Genomic DNA, 24,335 nt, shown 5'->3' with positions numbered 1-24,335 from the left:
TCAGCAGTCAGCGGTCTCTACAACCAGCTACAGCCTTTATTTATTTTTACCTTTTTTTTTTTGCCATTTCTTGGGCCGCTCCCATGGCATATGGAGGTTCCCAGGCTAGGGGTCTAATTGGAGCTGTAGCCACCGGCCTACACCACAGCCACAGCAACGCGGGATCTGAGCCCTGTCTGCAACCTATACCACAGTTCATGGCAACGCCAGATCCTGAACCCACCGAGCAAGGTCAGGGATCGAACCTGCAACCTCATGGTTCCTAGTCGGATTCGTTAACCACTGCGCCACGACGGGAACTCCAGCTACAGCCTTTAAAGAAGAGGCCCTGGAGCTCTGCCCCGCTGGCTGCGGAATTCCTCCTGACTGGGTCTTTCCTCTCTGTTGTCTCACAGCGCGCTCTCTGCCCACTTTGGCCACTTTATCGGTTGGTTGCTCTGCAGTCACGGGGCGGGGGGCGGCGGGGGGGCATGCTGATGTGCATGGGGAGGTCCTGAGAAGACGGCTGGGGTAGAAGGCAGGGAACTCGGACGACGCGAAACAGCATCAGATGAGCACCCTCTCCCCGGCAGCCTTAGTTTCATCATATATACCAACACGTTCGGATCTGTTCTCAGGTGCTTTCCTTCCGGTCGAGATGCCTGGTGGTGACACTGAGGGAGGGGGGCCGGGGGGAGAGTCACGGGATGCTCTTGTAGAAGCCAACACAGGCCGCTTAACTTTTGAGAAAGTCTGATGTGCCAGGCATGTGTTATAAATCTGAAGTGCAGTATCTTATTTAATTCTCACAGCCCTCAGAGACAGGCTCTATTCTTCTACCATTTTAAAGACGGGCAACCTGTACGGGGGGAAGAGAACTGAGCGGGCCAAGTCACACAGCTGGGAGCCGCGCACGTCTAATTTCTCAAGAGTTTTGCTGGGTGATGGACAGACATTTAACTCTCACCACAATCGTGCAGGGGGGCAAAACGGAACATCACTCTCCAGAGAGCGAATCTCGCGCAGTTGAGATTAAAAAGCTTACACAGGGGTCCCTGTCGCGGTTAGTAAATCCGACTAGGGACCATGAGGTTGCGGGTTCGGTCCCTGCCCTTGCTCAGTGGGTTAAGGATCCCGTGTTGCCGTGAGCTGTGGTGTAGGTTGCAGACGCGGCTCGGATCCCGCGTTGCTGTGGCTGTGGCGTAGGCCGGCGGCTCCAGCTCCGATTCGACCCCTAGCCTGGGAACCTCCATATGGCGTGGGTGCGGCCCTAGAAAAGGCAAAAGGACCAAAAAAAAGCTTATGCAATAAACAACAGGGACAGACTTCAAAACCAGGTCTTGCTATGACACCACACTGCCTCCCTTGTATTTGGCCTGCCTCGCACTCAAGCCAGTTTATATTAATGGGGATCTTTTATTTTTATGGATCACGAAGAAAGATCACTTCACATGTCGTGTTGCAGATATAACCAAGTAAGCCATCCATCCTAAGACTGAAAATGGCCTGGCTTGAGCATGTCAGACTGAAAATCAGTGGGTTCAAATCCCTTTCTTCATGTAGGCAAATGGCAAATTATTTTCTTGAATTTCTTCAGAGATAAAGACTTCATAACATTCACAGTCATGCTCTGGTGAATTATGTTTTTATACCACAGGGAGACATGAAGTGCAGCAGCACTTTCCCCAAGTCTTTTTGGTATGTGTGCTCTGTGAGTGATAAGATTTGAAGTTCCTCAAAGCATTACTTTTTTTTTTTTTTTTGTCTTTTTGCCATTTCTAGGGCTGCTCCCGCGGCATGTGGAGGTTCCCAAGCTAAGGGTCTAATCGAAGCTGTAGCCACCAGCCTACACCAGAGCCACGGCAACGCTGGATCCTCAACCCACTGAGCAAGGCCAGGGATGGAACCCGCAACCTCATGGTTCCTAGTCGGATTCGTTAACCCCTGCGCCACGACGGGAACTCCTCAAAGCATTACTTTTTTAAGCTAATTTATATCTTACTGTTTGGGAACTGCCAAGGATGGAGTTATAGTTAAATGCTTCAAAAAAAACTTTAAGAACACACCGAGGCACTGAGTTAATTTTATGAGAGATAAAGGGGCCCACGGAAGTTGGTCTCTAACTGGAAGGCGTTAACAATCGACTTAGGGAACTCAATCTTGGTATTTCCTGGTTCTTCCTTTTTTTGGGCCACAGAGTGCAGTGGCTTGATGTGGATCTCAGTTCCCAGACCAGAGACTGAGCCCGGACCTCAGCAGTGAAAGCCCTGAGTCCTAATCCCTAGACCACGAGGAACTCCTCCCTCATTTTTCCTAAAAAAAAAAAAAAAAATCACCCTACCATCCTTGACTCCCTAGGACAATCAGATACAATTTCACTGTAGGGTAAATTAGTGTCCCCAATAATATGCATGCTACCTCAAGGTTAATTCATATCATATCAAACTATCTCTGCTGAAAAATACAGAAAATGAAAATAAGACATGATTATATAATTTACCCACTGCCAGTTAATTAGCTATGTGGACACCTACAAGACTGAATCGTATCAGTCTTCACCTCATTTCTCCTACATATGTGTATTTAATTTTTTGGCTCAGTTACACTAACATACATCTCTTCTGAACTTTATTAATTCTCTGAAAACTATTTTATTTGGCATAGAATGCTTCAAATTCTGACTCCATGCACTAAAATACTAGTTACTTCTCTTCTTATTTTTAAAATTTCCAGAGAGGACAAGCTCTACTAGGCATACTTTTAAATTCTACCTAGGAATTTACCCAAGAAATCTATGACTTACTGAAAAAAATCAATTATTTTCCTGCCAACATTAAACACTGTGGTCCTGGTTAAAATGTTTAGCACGATCAGTGATTTCTTCTAATTGATCTAACTTAGATCTTTTCACATGAATAAGATGAAACATCCACTGGGGTTTTATGGTTTCAAATAAAAAGTTAACTGTTTCAGCCACTAGAGGGAGCAGAGAAAGTGCAGGTTTAGTTGTCAAACTGCTAAGCAGCTTGTAGGAACTTCCTCAGAGAGAAGAGCAATTCGTCTTTTGCTAACTTTGCTAACAGTATTTTCAGAGCGTTGGCACCTACTCCTTGACCCTATTTCTATGAACTGGCCAAAAGAGTGAAGTATATATCAGACGCATTTCTGCGATCTTTTACTTTTTCTTGAGATTTTGGTAGAGCTAGCAGAGTGGCCACTTAGGGTTTGTTTCTGATGCACCAGGTGATTCTCACCACTTATCGGGAGAATGAGCAAGTGCAAGTGACTAAATGTTTTTGTCCTTTTTCCAAAATTCCTAAGTTAAGCCCTAGCCCTCGATGTGAGGCTATTAAAAGGTGGAGCTTTCTGGAGGGCATTCAGTTTGGAGGAGGTCATGAGGGGAAGCCCCCAGGAGGCGATTCACACTCTTACAAGAAGAGGAAGGACCACCCAAGCTCTCTGCCATGCGGGGGCAAGGCAGCCATCCGTAAGCCAGGATGAGAGGCCTTGCCAGATCCAGACCGAGCTGGCCTCCCGACGCCAGACTTCTCAGCCTCCAGAACTGTGAGAAATTGTCTGCTACTGAAGCCCCCCTGTGGATTTTGCGACAGCGGCCGGAGCGAAGACACCAAGCAATCTACAAGTTTGCTGCCTTGGGGAGGATTCTGTAAGGGCCTCCTGAGCAGCCCCTATGTGCAAGGCACCAGGTCTCTGGCCCCAAGGACGCTGGAAATGATCCTAAGGGGACTGAGGTCGGGCGCTATAAGCTGAGGGGACACTGCTGCTACAGGTGACAGTGGAAGGAGTTGGGACACCTTCGCCCACGGGCCAGATCCTGCCCAGGTCTGTTTTTGTAAATAACGTGTTACTGGAACACACCCACTCGTTTACGTATTGTTCGTGGCTGCTTCCTAACCACGGCTGCAGCGTGGCGTCGTCGTGAGAGGCGGTACAGCCCACAAAGCCTAAAATATTCACTATTTGGCCCTTTATAGACAAAGGTTGCCAATTCCTGCCCTAGGGAAAGGGCGATAAAGGACTGAATTCAGGACATGACAAGAGGAGGAGAAAGAAGAGAAACACATCGACGGGGCATGTATTAGCACACTGGGGGTGAAAAAACTGCCCAGAGCCCAGGAGATGTTCGGCCTTTCTACCCCAAAGAGTTAGAAACCTGAAAGGCACTTGGCATAAAACCTGCTGGCTTATTACTGTTCTGGCTAGAGAAACAATTTAAAAGAGCTGTCAGTGCATTTCGTCGTCTCTACCTCCAACAGAAGATCGATGAGTGGAGTCTGCTTGCTGGCAGGTGTAAGGCAGAGGTTGTCTATGATCAGGACTCGCATGAAGTCAAAAACGAACTTCTTAGCTGGGTGATTGGTCAGATACGTCTTGACCCCTACGTTGCAGTACTCTGACTGGCTCCTGTTCATGCCTGTGTCTGCTGCAAATGCTTTAAATTCTTCCGCAGGAGATCCCACTTCATCATCGAGATCAGTCACCTAACAAAACCAAGTGGACACACATGCTAGTCACATTCAATTTTATTTGATAGTTTTACTCCCATGTTGCCTAAAAAGCAAATTATAAAATATGGAACTACCATACGACCCAGCAATCCCACTCTGGGGCATATATCTGGTCAAAACTTCCCTTGAAAAAGGCACATGCACCCGTATGTTCCCTGCAGCACTATTCGCAATAGCCAAGACATGGAAACAACCTAAATGTCCATCAACAGAAGATTGGATTAAGAAGATGTGGTACGTATACACAATGGAATACTACTTAGCCATAAAAAAGAACAAAACAACGCCACTTGCAGCAACAGGGATGGAACTAGAGACTCTCATACTAAGTGAAGTAAGTCAGAAAAAAACAAATACTATATGATAGCACTTATATCCAGAATCTAATGTACGGCACAAATCTTTCCACAGGAAAGAAACTCCTGGACTTGGAGAACAGACTAGTGGTTGCCAACGGGGAGGGGGAGGGAGTGGGATGGACGGGGAGTCTGGGGCTAAGAGATGCAAACTATTGCCTTTGCAATGGACGAGCAATGAGATCCTGCTGTGTGGCACGGGGAGCCACATCTAGTCACTTGTGGTGGAGCGTGAGGAGGACAACGTGAGACAAAGAATGTACACGTGTATGAGGGACCGTGTCGCTCTGCCGTGCAGGAGAAAACTGACAGAACACTGTGAGCCAACTATGAGGGAGAGAATGAAAATCATTAAAAAAAACTATGGCAGCAACAGTATTTTCCCTCAACCGTTAGCTCCTATTAAGCTTTACAAGGTGCAGTTCGCTTTGCTTCGCTTCCGCCCTCCCTTTTCAGGGTGCTAACCGGGCACCAAGCGTCACGATTCCTCAACACGTGCACTTTCTAACATTAACCTACTGACTGGCTCCGAGTCATATAAATGCTTTATGTTGATTTTGTTTTTGTCTTGGCCACACCCACGGTATACAGAAGTTCCTGGGCCAGGGATCAAGCCTGAGCTACAGCAGGGACCCAAGCCACGGAAGTGTAAATGCCGAGTCCTTAACTGCTAGGCCATTAGGGAACTCAGAGATGACTGCACTTGAAATAAATAAATAACAAAATGAGAAGGACTGTACTTGCATGTTTCAAACATACCCCTTGAAGTCAAGTGTCATAGGATTTCACATAAAGATCAGGCATAATGGTTGCACCTAAGGGCTGATCCATTTTTGTATATTTAAAGAGAAAAAAGCCCAACTAAATAATCAAAACAAAACAACAAAACTAGTGCCAATTTTGAGCCAGTAGAGAAACGAAAGAAGGACGGGAAGACAGATTCCAAGATACTGACAAGGAAAAAACAGAGATATTACTAAAAGCCTATTATTACCAAAAATGTGGATTTTGCAATTATAAATAACCCATGGTATTAAGGTCATGTGCTATACGTGTCTTTCTCCTAAAGGTCCCCACAACTGTAGAATGTGTATTTTACCTTCGAACATGAGGAAAAATTAGGAGGAAGAACGTACTTTATTCTAGGCTCTAGAGGAAGTGGTAGAAATAAGAAGAAACATAATGAAATTCTGAAGTACTACAGAGGAATAACTGGCCTTGGGTCTGTTTCAAAGGACGAAAGATGTATCTATACCATATATGATTACAATCTAGTAACTTCTTAATTAAGTTGGCACAAAATATGAAAAATACCAGCTGAACAAAATACAAAAAACTAAATAGGACAAATATACATTTCATGCCTTATAAAGATAACCAGTCCTGTAATTAACTTATAAAGGCTCAATCCAGGACCTGGCTCATTGCTGGGACAAATGAAGCGTAAATCAATTCGGTCTAACTTGATTTCTGTAACCAAGCCGCGTAACTGCATAGCTTTCATCACACATCGTAAGAACCGGATCAGCAACTACATGGGGAGGGAAGTCACCAACGAGGGACTCAGAAGAGGGCAGTAAATGAAAACAGGAAACCGAACGAGTTCACTGTTATTTCGGGGACAGCAGAGGGAGAGTGTGGGGAGTCAGACACCAGATAATGGTGTAAGGGGTGAAGCAGAAAGCTATGAACCTGTAACTTGGTCAGAAGCTTAAAAGATGGGCCACACAAAACAAAACAAAACAAAACAAAATCTGCTAACCCTCAGCGCGGACTAATTCCAGTTTTGACACCTTCCTCCCCGTTTCCTACCATCTCTGAGTAAGGGCGGATGTTGGAGGGGAAGACGGTGGCCGCTAATGCACACAGGAAGTCTGGACTCATCCACATGGAGGCCAGGTCTGGGACGTTGTGATACAAGTATCTGAAGAACTGCATCAGGGTCACGGGGTATTCTCGCAGCCAAGATCCCTCCTCTTCTGACTGCCAAGGCTGCGCGGGGACAAGGGGGAAATGACGCGTTAGAGAAGCGGACACGGCTGCCAGGTACCCACTGCTCTCCTACACCAGACACGATGCTGGTCCAGAGCGCTCACAGGCCACACGCGGGAGCAAACACGCGGGCCAGCAAATTTAGGAGGAAGCTAAAACAAAGGCGATGCCCCAGAAACTGAGAGGAAGTTTGTCTAGCACCTCGAGTGCTCGCAGCTCAGGAACTGGAGGGAGTGGTTTTGATGACGCATCATTATCCACAAGAACAGGGCTGGTGCCAGCAGGGGCTGTCTTACCCTCAAAGCTCCCCCACTGCTCATGGTGCCAGAGAGTAAGGAGTAAAATAAAAACGGGGAAATTACTTCCCCTTGCTGAACCTCACACGGTAATACGCAGAATGATGAGAAAAATACTCTTACTAGCTATGCAACTGTGATGCTGCGACTCCCAATGAGGAACATATATTTAAGCCTCTGTCCCATTGCTGGCACAGAGGGCCTAAAACCTCTGGCATTTCCTAAGCGGTAAGAGCCGCGAATGTCTCTTTGCTGATCGTAACAAGGGCCTTTCAACCACACCTGAGTTTATGTTGACGAGGTGACTTCTGAAAAGTATCTAAGAATGGAGACTGGCTGGGGGAACCAATCCTGGGGCCAGAAGGTTGGCAGTTAACCTCACCTGCTCGCCCACAAGCTCCAGGGAGGAAAGAGTTCAATCACCAGTGACCAAGGATTTCATCGGTCATGCCTCGGGCGTGAAGCCGCCGTAAAAATCAGAGCACAGGGTTGAGAGGGCTTCTGGACTGGTGGACACGTGGCCGTGCTGGGAGGTTGGCGGGACAGGGTGGGCATGGAAGCCCCAGGCCCCTTCTCACCCTGCCCTCTGCCTCTCTCCCATCTGGCTGTTCCTGAGCAACATCCTTTTATAATAAACTGGTCATCTAGGAAGTAAAACCTCTTCCTGAGTCACAGGAACCTCCAGTTTATAACTGAAGGATCCGAACCTCAGGTGACCACGTGGACTTGTGACTGACATCTGAAGGCAGGGTGGCGGGTTGGGGGGTGGTTTGTGTGACTGAGCCCTTAATCTATGGAAGGAGATGCCATTTCCAGGTAGACAGCGGCAGAACTGAATTGAATTTGGAACACCCAGCTACTGTGCCAAAACCTCCCACATACGTGGTGACCAGAAGTGTCAGAAGTAGGGCAGTGTTACAGTAGAATATTGAATAAAGGAGACACACAGGAGCTGTGTTTCCTTAAAAACAATTCAGGGAGTTCCCATCGTGGCGCAGTGGAAACAAATCTGACTAGAATCCATGAGAATCCAGGTTCGATCCCTGGCCTCGCTCAGTGGGTTTAAGGATCTGCAGCTGCCGTGAGCTGTGGTGTAAGTCGCAGATGAGGCTTAGATCCTGATTTGCTGTGGCTGTGGCGTAGGCCAGTGGCTTCAGCTCGGATTAGACCCCTAGCCTGGGAACCTCCATATGCCACAGGTCCAGCCAAAAAGATAAAAACGAAAACAAAAAAACAAAACAAACAAACCCCAATTCAATAACGATGATAAAACAAGTAAGAAAAAAAAAAAATGTATATATATATCTGAACAGTACTTGCTCAGAAAAAGAGAGTGGCTTTTCTTCAGCTTAGATTTTTATAATTATTTATGAATAAAAAGCAAAAAAAAATTTCTAGAGCATTCTAAATCAATACATGTAATAGTCACGCTCTTTTCTTAGACGGCATACCAACAGCTGGGAGTAAATCGTACTTGTCAGGTACTCGTAAGCCAAAGAATCTAGTTAATGATTCCTCTTACAATGTGATCCTAAATTGCGTGACCAGACTAAGCCATTATTCATGGTATTCCTGTAAGAGAGAATACCCTTTCAATTTTTCCTATCTAAGTTAGAAATAATTAACATAGAAAACAAAGAAACAAATACAAAATAAAACTTCCACAGATAACATCTGAAACCTCGAGATCCACTTACTCTATACCAGGCACTATTGTTAAGTGCTTTGTGTCTATACCAATGCATGAATCTGGACCACAGTCCTAAGAGATACATTCTATTTATTATCCCCCGCAGTTTATACATGAGAACACTGAGGCCCACGGAGATTCTCATGTCTGAAGTACCAGGGCTGGGACCTGCACCCAACTCCCGAGACCAGGGTCCCAAGAAGGGCTCGGTCTCTGCCCTCACACAACAGGTGACAGAACAGCGGCGGAGGCTCCAGGCAGAGGGCGGTAAACAGACTTGCGTTACCAAAGGGACCAAAGGACCCCTCCGTCCCAGGCGGGAGGACGAACGGAGGACACTCACTGAGTGCAGCATGCTGCGGAGCATCCCCAGCAGTAGAAAGGCAGCTTCTGTGCAGACGCTGTGGATGGACGAGACCACGGTGCCACTGGAGGCGGGAACTCCAAAGATAAACGTCCAAATGGAATCTAAGTCGAACTGCAGGGGGTGGAAAGGAAAGATGAGCCATGGGCCACTGTTTTCAGGAGAGAAGCTCCTAAGGGCTAACAGGCTAACTTTTCTTTGAAACTGATTTGTTTTTTTCAAAGTGAGCAACGACGAAGAGAGACCCAGCGCTCGCCCCGCCTACGTTTTAAAACTCATTTTTACGTTTGTAAGAAAAAATAAATGTTAGGGTTCACTCTATTTTAGGTACCTATGTTAAACACATCATTTTCTTTTTTCCTCTAAAGACAACACAAGTAAAACACATGCTAATTAGCCAGGTGATGAAATTAAAGGGCTGATGATTTCAAGCAGGACCTTTTCAAAAAGCACGCTGAACTTACTTTTTCTCCCGACTCTCTCAGCAATGTTTTAGATTACATACAGATTAAGATTTGACAAAATAAAAACCAGTTTGAGGAGATTTATTCATAACTGTTTTATACAATACTTTATGACTGCAGTGTCACGCTTATTTTGCAACTCATATCAAACCAAACTCTGCTAAGAAGGAATCTGGATCTTGATATTTAATGTAAGGGTATGGACGTAGTGTTTTCCATTTAACAGGCTGTCAATTACTAGAGCTGATCTGAATAGCATTTTGGCATTACTGTGGAAGTGTAACGGAGCCTAAAGTAACTTCCTCCGTCTTTGCAGTGCTGGAAACATAAGTGAAATAGAGATATCCACGACACTCTCAGATGACTAGGAATCAGGTAAAAAAGTCTTACTGTTTTCCTAACGTGGATACTGTCACTAAGAATTAAAAAAACATTTTTCTGGGAATTCCTGCTGTGGCACAATGAGATCGGTGGCATCTTGGGAGTGCTGGGACACAGGTTCAATCCCGGGCCCAGCATAGTGAGTTAGGAATCCGGCATTGTCGCAGCTGAGGCTTAGGTAGCGACTGTGGCTCAGATCTGATCCCTGGCCTGGGAACTCCACATGCGGTTGGGTGGCCGAAAAAGGAAAAAAAAGAAAAGAAAAGAAAGAAGAAAAATTTTAATGGAATGATTGGCCAATGGGGACCTGCTGTACAGCAGAGAACTCTACCCGGCATTCTCTGATCATCTATGTGGAAAAAGAATCTGAGAGAGAATGGCTGTGTGTATATGTATGACCGGGTCACTTTGTTGTACAGCAGAAATTATCACAGCCTCGTAAACTAACCATACTCTGCAAGGTTCCATTGTGGCTCGGCGGTAACGAACCTGACTAGTACCCAACAGGATGTGGGTTCGATCCCTGGCCTCGCTCAGTGGGTTAAGGATCCGGCATTGCCGGGAGCTGTGGTGTAGGTTGAAGATGCGGCTTGGATCCCATGTTGCTGTGGCTGTAGTATAGGCCGACCGCTACAGATCTAATGCAACCCCTGGCCTGGGAACTTCCATATGCCTTGGGTGTGGCCCTAAAAAGACCAAAAAAAAAAAAAAAAATCTATACTTCAATAAGACTTAAAAAAAAATTTAAAAACATTTTTCTAATCAGAACTTGTGTTAAGAATCCTTGCTTACCCACCCAATTAATTTATGGTACATAAATTCTTTTTTTTTTTTTTAATGGCTGCACCTGCAGCATATGGAAGTTCCTAACCTAGGGTTCAAATTGGAGCTGCAGCTGCTGGCCTACACCACAGCCACAGCAACACCGGATCCGAGGTGCATCTGCAACCTAAGCCTCAGCTTGGGGCAATGCTGGATCCTTAATCTACTGAGTGAAGCTAGGGATTGAACCTGCATCCTTACGAACACTATATGTTCTTAATCTGCTGAGCCACAATGGGGACTCTTACTCCCCTCGTTTTTAATTCTACAGAAACGAAATTAGACTGCTAGATAAAATTAACATTGCTCAAAAGAATTCTTTCGATAACTATTAAAATATTATCCAAAGTCTTCACATAGAGTAACCAAAATGAGAAAAAGACCAAACAGGGACAAAGGACTTCCTTGGGGGAAAATTTTTGATGCTATTTTCCGACTTATATGTTCCAAACCAAATCCCAAATGTGATAAAGGGGGAGAACCAGGTGGTTTTACTGTGATTAACCCCTCCCCCTCTGGTGACTTTTTGGCAAGCGTAATTGAGCTTCCACCTACTAGATAATTCCTACCTGGAAACCCTGCTTACATCGGCTGCTGATGACAGGCACACTGACCTGCAGGTTCTCGGGCAGCTCACTAACGGGCTGCTGCAGAAACAAGGCCATGAGGAGGAAATAGAGGGCAGGGACATTAGTGTGTTTAGGAAGGAATGACTGAAGAACCGGAAAACCAGGAAAATGACAGGCATCCCGGTTAATCTCCCTGACCGTAGATCGCCCGCCGGCACTCCTGCCCACGTTGAAACCTAAGGGAAGAGGAAACACAACGATCAGGACGGAAGTAGCAACTGGTGACCACGCTGCACTGATACAGAAAGGAGCGACTCAGTGTATGTGACACTGCCTCCTGGAACATTCATGTTAACACAGGCAATTAACCACTCAACTGGTGAAACACTCTTTCAGTCACAAGTCTTACTTTCCTGTCTCTGTGACTTTGGCAAGCCCATCTATTGGGACCCAGGTCTTGAAACACAGCTGAGGCAACAAGATCCCGGAGGTAACATGAATTCTACTCATTAAAAGAATGAGCTTTAACATTCCCTAAGGGGAGAGTAAGATTCAAAACACAGCCAGAATTTAGGATGCTACAAGAAATGTAACTTAAAAATATGATTTCCATAATATAGTTAATACATTTCATTTTCCCTGAAAACCATGATACACTAATTAACCTTAAATAATCTATGAATTGAGATATAAGACAAAATGAATATGCAAAATAATCTTTCCTCACAGCTTGAACTGTAATTCTGTTGGAGAGCTGTCTGGCCATGGGATAGCAACTCTGAGTTCACGGTGCCTGGGTATCTGAATATCCAAAGTCTGTTCTAGGAATTCCCGTCATGGCTCAGCAGAAATGAATCTGACTAGTAACTTTGAGGACGCAGGTTCGATCCCTGGCCTCACTCTGTGGGTTAAGGATTCAGCGTTGCTGTGAGCTGTGGTACAGATTGCAGACACAGCTTGGATCTGGCTGTGGCCGGGGCTGTGGTGCAGGCCAGTGGCTACAGCTCCAATTTGACCCCTAGCCTGGAAACCTCCACATGCCACAGGTACGGTAGGAAGACAAAAAACAAAGTCCGTTCTAGAACCAGAGTTCTCCCAGGAGACGATCACTGCTTACTGATGCAGCTTATGGTAACTAATTTTGGGACACAACACAAACATTTCATTCTTTTGCCACCCCAAATCTAGTGCAGTGCTCAGTATAGCAGGAATGGCAGTGAGAATACCAACGGAAAACTTTTGCAAACAGCACCTAAAAGATGAAAGGTTGATTTTTTTTTTTTTGGTCTTTTATCTTTTTAGGGCCTCACCCATGGCACATGGAGGTTCCCAGGCTAGGGGCCGAACTGGAGCTACAGCTGCCGGCCTACACCACAGCCACAGCAACTCGGGATCCCGAGCCACGCCTGCGACCTACACCACAGCTCACGGCAACGCCGGATCCTTAACCCGCCGAGCGAGGCCAGGGATCGAACCTGAAACCTCATGGTTCCTAGTCGGATTCGTTTCTGCTGCGTCACAACGGGAACTCCAAGATTGACTTTTTTACTCTGAAATGATTTTTATTTCGAAGGAATGTTCACAATTTTTTCCAACTTCTTTTCTCTAGGATGAAGTAAAGCATGTCCTTGCTACTACTTAAGGTAATAACATAAGAGAAATCCGTATCTAGGTGGCTTTTTAAATAGTTCATCCAAATCAGCTGCTCAGTATGATATGAATTAATCATCTGAAGTATGCTCTTCTAATTAACTGAAAATTGTACAGCAATTTACCAACCTTTTATATAACACCTCATTTCTTAAATACAATACGCGTGTGAGTTAGAAATAGCTATTATCCTTTTTATAAGGTAGAAAATACGCAGTTTGTTCAAAGCCATGAAGTGAATGACAATGATAACATCTATGAGGCGCCAGGGCTTGGAGCCTGATGTCCCGTCTTCCAGCCTGTGAAGTTACGCCGCCTCCCCCGGCCTTCCTAATGACATGACCACCATTTCTGGAAAACTGGCTGCAACAGAACACTGGGTAATTCTTGTCGACAATAAATTCTAAATGAAATCATGAATATAAAAGAACGGATGGACTTCTCATCGTTACAAACCCAACCAGTATCCATGAAGATGCAGGTTCGATCCCTGGCCTTGCTCAGTGGGTTAAGGATCTGGCGTTGACTGCCGTGAGCTGTATTGTAGGTTGCAGTCATGGTTCAGATCTGGTGCTGCTGTGGCTGTGGTGTAGGCTGACAGCTACAGCTCTGATTTTACCCCTCGCCTGGGAACTTTCATATCCCGTGGGTATGGCCCTTAGAATAAAAAAAAAAAAAGACTGAGCCTCAAGAAATCAAAAAACATAAAGTGGTATTTAATACATTAAGACAATGAATTTTGAATAAACCATGGGTCCTATGTGAAAATCAATACTAGCATTCATTTTCCTTTCAAAATTCTCACATGCTATTTCTCCCTAGAATTAATCTTAAGGAATAATTAACATACTATTAGCAATTAAGCATTAATTTAGATTCTAGTTATAGAGCTACACGGAAGGTATTTTTATACAGAAGAATTTGATAAAAACAAAAAAAATGAATATTTAGTTCTGCAAACCAAAGTGCTAGGTGAAACTCAGGTGTTAATTTTGGTCTTCAATGAGAAGGAGTGCTGTCAACTAGCACTTGAAACTTACATTCTACAGAACTCATACTGAATTGGGCCTTTCATTGTTTATTCTCTCAGGAGCTGCTATTAAGGCCAATGAGCTAAATTTCTTCCTACCAAACTATTAATAATATTTGTACGCTATATCTTTCCCCCAGGGTCAATGCAAAATATAGTGACCGAATTTTCAGATGATAAAATGATGGAGATATATATATATAATATATTGACAATGACAACATTTATGTGCATATTCTACAAGAAGAGCAATTTAAATGCACACTTCAAAGTGGACAAATTTCTTGAGAAATCATTTCACAGCGAGTTTCTGCATCACATACAAAGTTTCTTCAGATATTCTGTACATGTGAAATCACAATAAAATAACCTTATGGTATAAGCTCTGTCTTCCTACCATTTGCCTTAATATTTGACAAAGCAGGGCAGGTTGTACCTAGGTATTAACACTTTAACATTTTTTTGGCAGATATATTACACTTTAAGTTATGATCCGTAATTGTTCCATCTTACAAGTGGTAAATAGTTATTCTTTTTCTTTCTCTCTCTCTTTTTTACATCTTTTTAGGGCCGCACCCACACCACATGGAGGTCCCCAGGCTAGGGGTCGTATCAGAGCGGCAGCTGCCGGCCTGTGCCACAGACACAGCAAGACAGGGACCGAGCAGAGTCTGCAACGTACACCACAGCTCACGGCAACACCGGATCCTTAACCCACTGAGCGAGGCCAGGGATCAAACCCATGTCCTTGTGGATATTAGTCCAGTTCGTTACCACTAAGCCATGACAGAAACTCACATAAACAGTTATTCTTAATGCTTACTACAAGATACAATTATATATGATTTTAAAATATGATGTTATAAAGATAAATGTATTTTTAAAATACATTAAGAACTGAATGACTATAATTTTCAATAAAAGCATTACATTAAATATGTATTTTTCCCAAATAAGATAACTAACATAAATAAAAACATACACCAGTCCAAATGAATCTAACATAGTAAAGTGTAATTTTCTAGTATTATTTAAATGTTCAGTTCTGTGTTGAAAACAGCACAGAACTAGTGAGCAGAAAATAAGGAACTTTGAAACTTCGATGAGCTTACATCCTTGAGTGGTAAATATATCATAATTTTTAAAAGCATGGGCTTTAGGGAATTCCCACTGTGGCTCAGCGGTTAGCGAACCCGACTAGAAACCATGAGTTCGTGGGTTCGATCCCGGGCCTCGCTCAGTGGGTTAAGGATCCGTAGTTGCCGAGAGCTGTGGTGTAGGTTGAAGATGTGGCTCGGGATCCCACATTGCTGTGGCTGTGGTGTAGGCCGGTGGCTGCGGCTCCAATTAGACCCCTAGCCTGGGAACCTCCATATGCCACGGGAGCGGCCCTAAAAGACAAAAACAAAGAAATAAATAAGAGCATGGGCTTTAGATGAGTGACTTGGATCCAAATTTTCACACCTCCTAGCTGAAACATTACTTCACCCCATACCTTGACTTCTCATCTGTGAAATGGCTTATGAAAATATTTATACCTCAAAGGGTTATTGGTGAAAATAAAATAGGTTATTGTGTGGGAGTTCCTGTCACTGCACAGTGGTTAACGAATCCGACTAGGAACCATGGGGTTGCAGGTTCGATCCCTGGCCTTGCTAAGTGGGTTAAGGACCCGGCGTTGCTATGAGCTGTGGTGTAGGTCGCAGACGCGGCTCGGATCCTGCGTTGCTGTGGTTCTGGTGCAGGCCTCGGCTTACAGCTCCGATTCAACCCCTAGCCAGGGAACCTCCATATGCTGCGGGATTGGCCCACGAAATTGCAAAAAGACAAAAAATAAAAATAAAAAATGAAATAGGTTATTGTGAAAATAAAGTGCTTGTAGCTGGTCCTAGAATAAACACTCAAAATATCTATTATTACTTCAGTTCTGATACTTTGCAAATTATTCACTTATAGATCTGAAAGGGAACTAGCCAACAAAAAGAAATTGTAAGAAATTTGAGTTTTCATATCCTAATACCCTAGCTCTGACTTCAGTTGGATTTGCAAATAAAGATGCTAAATTTGCAAGTTTAATTAATGATAAAAAGCATAAAAATGAGTGATGGCTGTTAGATAAGCTTACCTAAGACTGAGACACAAGACAAAACGCAACAGCTGGTTTCCAAGCAGCTGACTGGAAAAGCCCATACCTAACACGGTTCCGATCTTGTTGGTTAAGACGGAGTCCGTCTGCTCCAGCCAGCCCCCGCCACTGAGGCCTTCTTTAAACTTGACGAGGATGGACGGACTGCTCAGCAGGGCCACCAGGATCCTCAGGGCCGCGGTGACGGTGCTGGGGTGCAGGTGCTCCTCCATAAACATCACCACCCAGTCAAAGCCCAGCGTCCTGACCAGCTCCTCACAGGCTCTGTGCAAAGACAGACGGGCGCACAACACAAAACCGCTCAGGGATCGGAGCTTCGAATTAAAGGGAAAACGAGACTTGGTTGTGCTCCTTAGGCTACTCTAACTTTCAGAGTCTTTAAACATCGATTAAAAGTCAGCAGCAAGTCTTTCTTTCACCTGCTAGGAGGTAACTAGTAACAGCAACTATTAGCAGCAATTCTAGAAAGATTTTACGTACTGCAAATTAATGCTTGTCTTTTCTTTAGAGGTGTAAATCAGTTTTAGTAAGATATCTAGGAGTCTGTTCCTCAAAAGTATAAGATTCGCAGATACCAGTCCACCAAAGTCGTCTTCAGTTCCTACAACGGAAAGAAATCCATGAGATTGTCCTAGGGAAAAACCAGGATAAAATATCCACCGCTTCTAGAAAACTTCACTCAAACAAATCTTCCAGAAAACATTTTCTCTGGGAGTACGTGCCACTAAAGTGAACAAAAACTGTCCACCTAGACTTCGGACACTATCTAAACAAGTGACAATAAAGGCCGTGACCCCTTTGTAAGGTTAACACTTCCTTCTCCGACCAATAGGTAATCAAGGGAGGACCACACCCAGAAAAACAACGTCAATCTTTAGTTTCTAGTTTCTTTTTGAAGGACGTAGTTATGTTTTCTTGATGTAAAAATGAAAAGAGGAAGCATAAACCACTTCAACTCTAATCCATAGAGGAAAGTTGGAACTAAAAGGCACGGGTGAGCGGGAAGGCACAGCCACGCACAGGAGAGGTTGGCAGAGAAAGGGAGGAAGACACAAAGCTTATGGTTCTCAATAGCTCACCCTGGAAGCTCAGGGCACGGGGGTCAGGGGCCCCGTGTCCTGGGGCCAGCTCTGCCCGATGAGTCACAAGCCACTTGCTTGCTTTCCTTTATTGCAGAATTGAAGCTCAGGCTCAAATATAATGATCATGGCTATACGCTTTTATTTGTTTGGGCAAAAGACTGTTTTTACCTTTAAACACTGTCTTTGAAAATGCAAAGTGAGTGCCTTAATCATTGGGAAAGGCGCGTCAAGCTTACCACGGGGAACTCAAGATGCCTCCCCCTTCTAACAGGCATAGGACCAGTAATTTACAGGCGGCTTTGGTGAAGGCACACCATCCAACTTAAACTGACAGAGGAATTGCTTCCTTTCAATAAAATGACAATCCACAGAGAAGCTAAGAATGCTCCTTAATTTTATTCCTAGTTTTATCATTGCCAGTTATGATTCCCAAATTCTCAAATATAGTTTAAAACAGTGAACTGTGAGAGAAATTTCCAGGTTAACGTCTCCCCACTCAAAGTCATGCTTTACTGCACACTTTCATGCTTTTTATCTTGCAGTAATGATTATATCACTGTTCGGCATTATTCATGCCATTTTCATTTGGCAGGTACATCCTGAACACTGTGTAAATGACTTGAAAGAAAAATCTCCTGGTTTTAATTTTTCGGAATGTCATATTATGTTTAGTCCAGTCCATAAACAATAAACGTCATATATTAAACAACACCGGCAAGGTGCTTCTGCCTTTCTCTATGCTTTCCAATGGCAAAGAACCGATGAGTTCAAATGCAGCGGTTATGATCTCAGGTAAGTCTCTTTTACTTAATCTTTCTGGGCCTCAGCCTCCTCCCTTTTTGTAAAACTGTGAGAACAACAGGACCCATTTCAGGGGGTTGTTACAAGAATAGACAGAGTGCTTGACCAGGGCCTGGCAAATATTAAGCACTAAATAGGAGTTATCCACAGATTTGATCTTTATGCTGTAGCCACTGCTAATTTCCTTCACCAATGAAATGTCACCGTTGTTTCAAATGAGGAGGACGTTCAGTGGTCACCAGACTGAAGTTCTGCTCTATGATCTGCAGGAAATGAGTCTCACAAATCCATTTCTCCATTGAAAAACCTAAGTACAGGACTTCCTTTTCTTATTCATGAAGCCCTGGAGAGGCTGTGCTCTGAATGATGCAGCCAACATGGGAGAGAACGCCCAGAGAGACAGGGCTGGAAGAGTTTTAAAGGAAATCATTTGTGTGACATGATTTTGGGATAATGTAACAGGATAATAATGTAAATAATGCTGAACAAATATAAAATATTGCGAATTTAATGATCAGTTCATCTAAAGGGTCCCTTCAATGCTTTGCAAGCAAATCTCTGGATCTAAAATATACAACAGGAAAAATACATTTGAACAGCAGGAGAAATACATGCTTCAAAGGAAAAACGTAGTAAAAAAAAGTGATTGTCATGGGCCTAGGAACTACAATTTAAAAACATTTGATTCTGCATTTACATAAAATGATTCTAGTAAATGTTCTTTAACTTCAATGACTTAAATACTTAATGGGGACAGAAAGTTACAATAATATAGATACGATTGACTTTACCAAGAATCTGCGCTTCTGAGGAAATGCATATAAATTTAAAAAAATGACAAATAATGTTCAAAAATTACCCTGGGAGCGTTTACTATCTAAAGGAACATTGCTATGCGTCCTCTAAAAATAGGAAAGATGTTATTTTTATTTTTTTTCATTTTTTACTTTATTTTTTTTTGTCTTTTGTCTTTTTAAGGCCACACTCTCGGCATATGGAGGTTCCCAGGCTAGGGGTCTAATTGGAGCTGTAGCCGCCGGCCTACACCTCAGCTCATAGCAACACCGGATCCTTCAGCCACTGAGCAAGGCCAGGGATCGAACCTGAGACCTCATGGATGCTAGTCAGATTCGCTAACCACTGAGCCACGACAGGAACTCCAGGAAAGATGTTATTTTTAAAGTTTAACGCACACCCTATTAAATCTGTAGGTAACCCTGTGCTTCTGCGTATTGTAGAGGCTGGTTCTAAGACAAATCCATCTGCGCAAGACCAGAAAAAGGAATGTGAGGAGCAAAGTGATACGGCAGGATCCTCTAGAATTCAGGCCTAACTTGTGCCAGGAGAGAATGGGCAAAGTACTCAGGTTCCAAGCTCCAGAAATGACTCACCAGTGTCAGGCTTCTCTTCGTGGTTTATTTCCATAACTACAAATTTCTCACACACGGCAAAGGTTGGTAAAGTAGAAGAAATAAACTGGCCAAACCTTTAAATACAAGAAAAAAGAGGTTATCGATTTTATTTTCCTCCTCTCTTCAAAACAAACAACAAATACTGAGAAACATAAAACAAAGAAATGAAAACCAAGATACCACTTTTTATTTTAACTAACCTTTACAGCTCTCATGGGGTATATTTCATTTGCTTCCCCTAGAACTGTAACAATTAACATTATGTGCTGTAAAGTTTTAAAACAAAGGGAAAAATACACTTTACCAGAAATATGAGTCCTTTAATGCAATAATTCAAATGATTTCAAAAAACAAAGCATGATCTAAATTAAAATGTTAATTATCTACATGGAGCCACTGCCGCCTAGCAGTTAAGCACTTGGATTTTGGAAACAGGTAAGATTAAAATCCTAGTTCTATCAGTTTTTAGTGGTGTTATCAAGAAGCTTAACTTCTCTGGGATTTAATTACTTCCTCCCTCCCTCCTTCCCTCCCTCCTCTCCCTCTCTCTCCAAAGAAGTTCCTAGGCTAGGGGTTGGATTGGAGCTACAGCTGCTGGCCTACACCACAGCCACAGCAATGCTGGATCCAAGGTGCACTGGTAACCTACACTGCAGCTTGTGTCAATGCTGGATCCTTAATCCACTGAGTGAGGCCTCACTCAACAGAGTGGGACTGAACCCGAATCTTCATGGACACTATGTTGGGTTCTTAACCTGCTGAGCCACAGGGGAAACGCCAGGATTTAATTTCTTAATTTGTAATGTAGAGAAAAATAAAGACCTTAAAAGAGGAGTTCCCTTCGTGGCTCAGTGGTTAACAAACCCAACTAGGATCCATGAGGATGTGGGTTCGATCCCTGGCCTCGCTCAGTGGGTTAAGAATCCGGTGTTGCTGTGAGCTGTGGTAATAGGTTGCAGACGTGTCTGGGATCCCGCATTGCTTTGGCTGTGGTATAGAACGGCAGCTATAGCTTGGATTGGGCCCCCAGCCTGGGAACCTCCACGTGCTGCAGGAGAGGCTTGAAAAAGCAAAAATAAGGAGTTCCCGTCGTGGCGCAGTGGTTAACGAATCCAACTAAGAACCATGAGGTTGTGGGTTTGGTCCCTGGCCTTGTTCAGTGGGTTAAGGATCTGGCGTTACCATGAGCTGTGGTGTAGGTCACAGACACACGCGGCTCAGATCCTGGGTTGCTGTGGCTGTGGTGTAGACCGGCAGCTACAGCTCTGATTAGACCCCTCCCCAGCCTGAGAACCTCCATATGAAACGGGAGCAGCCCTAGAAAGGCAAAAAGACAAAAAAAAAAAGACCTTAAAAGGTTTCAATGGTAACTTCTGCAAAGTGATCATCACAGAACCAGGATAAGAACCAAACAAATGTTGCCAATAATAATAATCTCCAAAATAATTTTTAAACTCAATTTTTTTTAAAAATTTCAATTTTAATTTTTTTTTGCTTTTAGGGCAACACCCATGGCATATGGATTTAGAAACACATAGAATTACACTGGATCCTCAACCCACTGAGCAAGGCCAGGGATCAAACGGCAACCTCATGGTTACTAGTTGGATTCGTTTCCGCTGCACCACAACCGGAACTCCAAAACTCCAATTTTAAATCTGTCACCAAGTTACAAAAAAAAAACGCTTTTAGGATAACTGCATATAAAATGAGTGATGACATGCTATATCAATTAGAGATTAGTTTACTAGGATTACTCTAATAATCACATATGATTTCACCTGCGATACCTGAGAAATAACATGACAGATGGTGATTGTCTAGCTGAAGCAATTCTCGAGTTGAAAAATACCTTAGGTAGCCTTTTCCTTCCATTTTCAGTCAAGATAAGAATTATCGTGAGCCTATTAGCATAGTCCTACAGACACTGCATAAATATGCCTTGTCATATTTCACACTGGCAGCAAAATAATACTCATGTCAGAGAAAAGGTCTGGATATACAAAATAAAATACGATCATCAGTTTGGGCAGCGGAGAACAAACATAAAAGACATGACACGTCTGCTACGGCTACACATGCACGTGAGCAGGTGCTGCTGCACATACACTCGAGAAGTAGCAAGACTTGGGGACCAAGAGTTCCTACACTGAACTTTTACTTCCAGGCTAATCTGGCTCACTGGCCTAATTCTAACACTTTTCCTCGCCAAAATGCTATCATTGGCCAGGGGCAAAAATTGGCTTTGTAAGACACAAAGCAGGTTTTCTCTAACTTACAAATGTCTTGGATAGTATGAACTTCTCAGTGCTCTTCAGGCATAGGAACCAACTGCATTCATCTCAAGCATCTGAACCTCAGTGGTTCGTTTGGTTAACAGACAGAGAGACGTTTCCACTACCTGAGGAGGTCATTGCTGTTGGGAAAGCCCTGCAGTAAGAAGCTCAGCACGTTACTAATGGCAGCAATGGTAGGTTGGGATAAAGACATGTCTCGAAGAGTCAGGAGCAGCTTCGGGATCAGCTGGAACTCCCTCATTAACTTGGCGTTCTTTGAAGCTTCACTATAAGAGAAAAAAGGTTTCACACGCAGTTAGTGGCATCCCTTCTCTAACCGAACAACTAATTTTTTAGGTACTAACAAATACCTGGACTCTGTGAGCAGTTCAATAAAGTGCTCAAACAAGGAAAGATGAAGTTCATATGGGGCGTGGAGCCAGACCTACAAGAAAAAGAGAGAAGAGTTGTATATTTAGGGTTAAAAGATACTCAAAATCCCAACCCAACAGACACAAATGCAGCACATACAACTTTCATTCTTTAGTTAAATGAATATAACCACTTTATTAATTTTTATTTGTTGTAGCCCTACCTAATTGTATATAGGACTTATGGTTCTGTTCATAAAGGGTAACTGCTATGGAAGTTACCCTTCTAGCGTAAACAACCAGAAAGGCAAGATCTACAGGAAACTTCTCTGAAATCCATGCCTGAACACTCTTACTGAATATTGAACACAATATACTGAATAGAATGAATACCGAATGCTACGTACCGAACATAAAAACTGGATAACAGGAATCTTGGGTAGGTCCAAAACTGGAAATAATCACTGCCAAGGAGGACAACAAACTATTCCTAAAACTCACAGAGGATGAGACTAGTTTGCACACTCACTAACCAGTTTGAGACATCGTGATACATGTGACGATCGGAATAGAGGTCTCAGAAGTGTGATACCGTAGCAGTGCAGCTACAAAAGATTAATCAAGTCCACCCTAACGAGGCTTAAAAACATGTCTCAAAAGAATCAAGATAACTGCAACAAGGTAAGAGCAAAGTTTAATACTCTTTAAAAGAATTTAAAAAATAATTAGCACTCAACAAGGTAAAATTTAACATCCAATCAAAAATTACCAAGTCGAGGGAGTTCCCGATGTGGTGCAGCAGAAACGAACCCGATTAGTAACCATGAGAACGCAGGTGTGACCCCTGGCCTCGCTCAGTGGGTGGAGGATCCCTGCCGTGAGCTGTCGCGTAGGTCGCAGACGCGGCTTGGATCCTGCGTGGCTGTGGCTGTGGCTGTGGCCAGTAGCTGTAGATCCAATTTGACCCCTAGCCTGGGAACTTCCATATGCCATGGTTTTGGCCTAATAAAAAAGAAAACAAAAACAAAAACAAAAACCAAGTATACGAAAAAAGGAAGGGAAAATATGAGCCATAAGTAGAAAAAAAACTAATCATCCGGTTGGTTATAAATAATAAGCCCTTAAATGACAGAGATGATAGAATTATTGAGACCTTAAAAAAGCTATTACATATGCCCCATATGCCACAGAATGGGAGAGAAATTATGAAAGTGATGAGAAGAGAAATAGAAGAGAACCAAGATCCAAAACGAACTTCTGTAGATGAGAAATAAAACACCCCAAATTAAAAAAATACACTGCATGGGAAAAGCAGAGGATTAGACACAGCCGAAAAAAAATTCAGTAAACTTAAAGACGTAATAGAAACTTTTCAAAAATGAAGTATGAGGGGGAAAAAATACTAGATGGAAATAGCTAGATAGAGCATAAGTGACTTGTGGGACAATATCAAACAGTCTAACTGGAGCTCCCCAAAAAACCAGGGAAAACAGTTGAAGAAATACTGGCTAAAATTTTTCCATTTTGATGAGAATGACAAACTCACAAACTTAAAAAAGTCAACAAACCCCAGGCAGAAGAAACATAAAGACAACAGGTTCTTGAAAGTATGCAAAGGATAAAAATCATCAACTAGAATTCCAATGTTATGCAAAGATAACCCCCCCCAAAAAAGGAAAAATAAATACTTTTTCAAACAGGAGAATTTAGCCTCAGCAGACCTGCACTACAAGAAATGTCAGAGCAAGCTTTGCAGGCAGACGCATTACTCCCTCCACGATGGAGATCGGGATGCACACGAAGGCACAAAGACTGCCATAAATTCTACGGATGTGGGAAAATATAATTTTTAATGCCTTAAAAAGGAAATAGACTATTTAAGGGCAAAACCATGCCAAGCACTGCGGGGATGAGAAACACACAGAAGTGAAATGTATGACAACAACAGCACGAAGGACAGGAAGGGCGAAAGGGAGGGTGCTGGCGCAGGGTTTTCCACGACAGGTGACGTGCTACGACGTACTCTGAAGACAGAATTAATTGTTACATGTGTACACGGCAAATCCCAGAACAGCCACTAAAAAAGAAAACGCTTGGATGCTATTACAATTGTTTTACTTATGCT

The 24,335-nt window shown here is 43.4% G+C and overlaps 1 protein-coding gene across 6 annotated transcripts in view; it reads right to left on the bottom strand.

Moving 5' to 3' along the window:
• WDFY3 (WD repeat and FYVE domain containing 3) overlaps positions 1-24,335 on the bottom strand; it is a 242,334-nt gene that overhangs the window by 67,982 nt on the left and 150,017 nt on the right. For 5 of the 6 annotated variants that reach the window (XM_047798488.1, XM_047798492.1, XM_047798490.1 and 2 more), the window contains 9 exons: positions 22,211-22,284; positions 21,965-22,126; positions 19,543-19,637; positions 16,749-16,869; positions 16,315-16,532; positions 11,443-11,678; positions 9,186-9,320; positions 6,677-6,856; positions 4,248-4,481 (listed from right to left, as the gene is read on the bottom strand). In XM_047798488.1, coding sequence (XP_047654444.1) covers positions 4,248-4,481; positions 6,677-6,856; positions 9,186-9,320; positions 11,443-11,678; positions 16,315-16,532; positions 16,749-16,869; positions 19,543-19,637; positions 21,965-22,126; positions 22,211-22,284 — 1,455 coding nt within the window. The remainder of the gene's footprint in view (positions 1-4,247; positions 4,482-6,676; positions 6,857-9,185; positions 9,321-11,442; positions 11,679-16,314; positions 16,533-16,748; positions 16,870-19,542; positions 19,638-21,964; positions 22,127-22,210; positions 22,285-24,335) is intronic. The other variant, XM_047798489.1, reaches the window with a different exon arrangement.

Source organism: Phacochoerus africanus, chromosome 10, assembly GCF_016906955.1.
Source record: "Phacochoerus africanus isolate WHEZ1 chromosome 10, ROS_Pafr_v1, whole genome shotgun sequence".
NCBI lineage: Eukaryota > Metazoa > Chordata > Mammalia > Artiodactyla > Suidae > Phacochoerus > Phacochoerus africanus.
The sequence above is the reverse complement of the archived record's forward strand: the minus strand, read 5'-3'. Positions and strand labels throughout refer to the sequence as shown.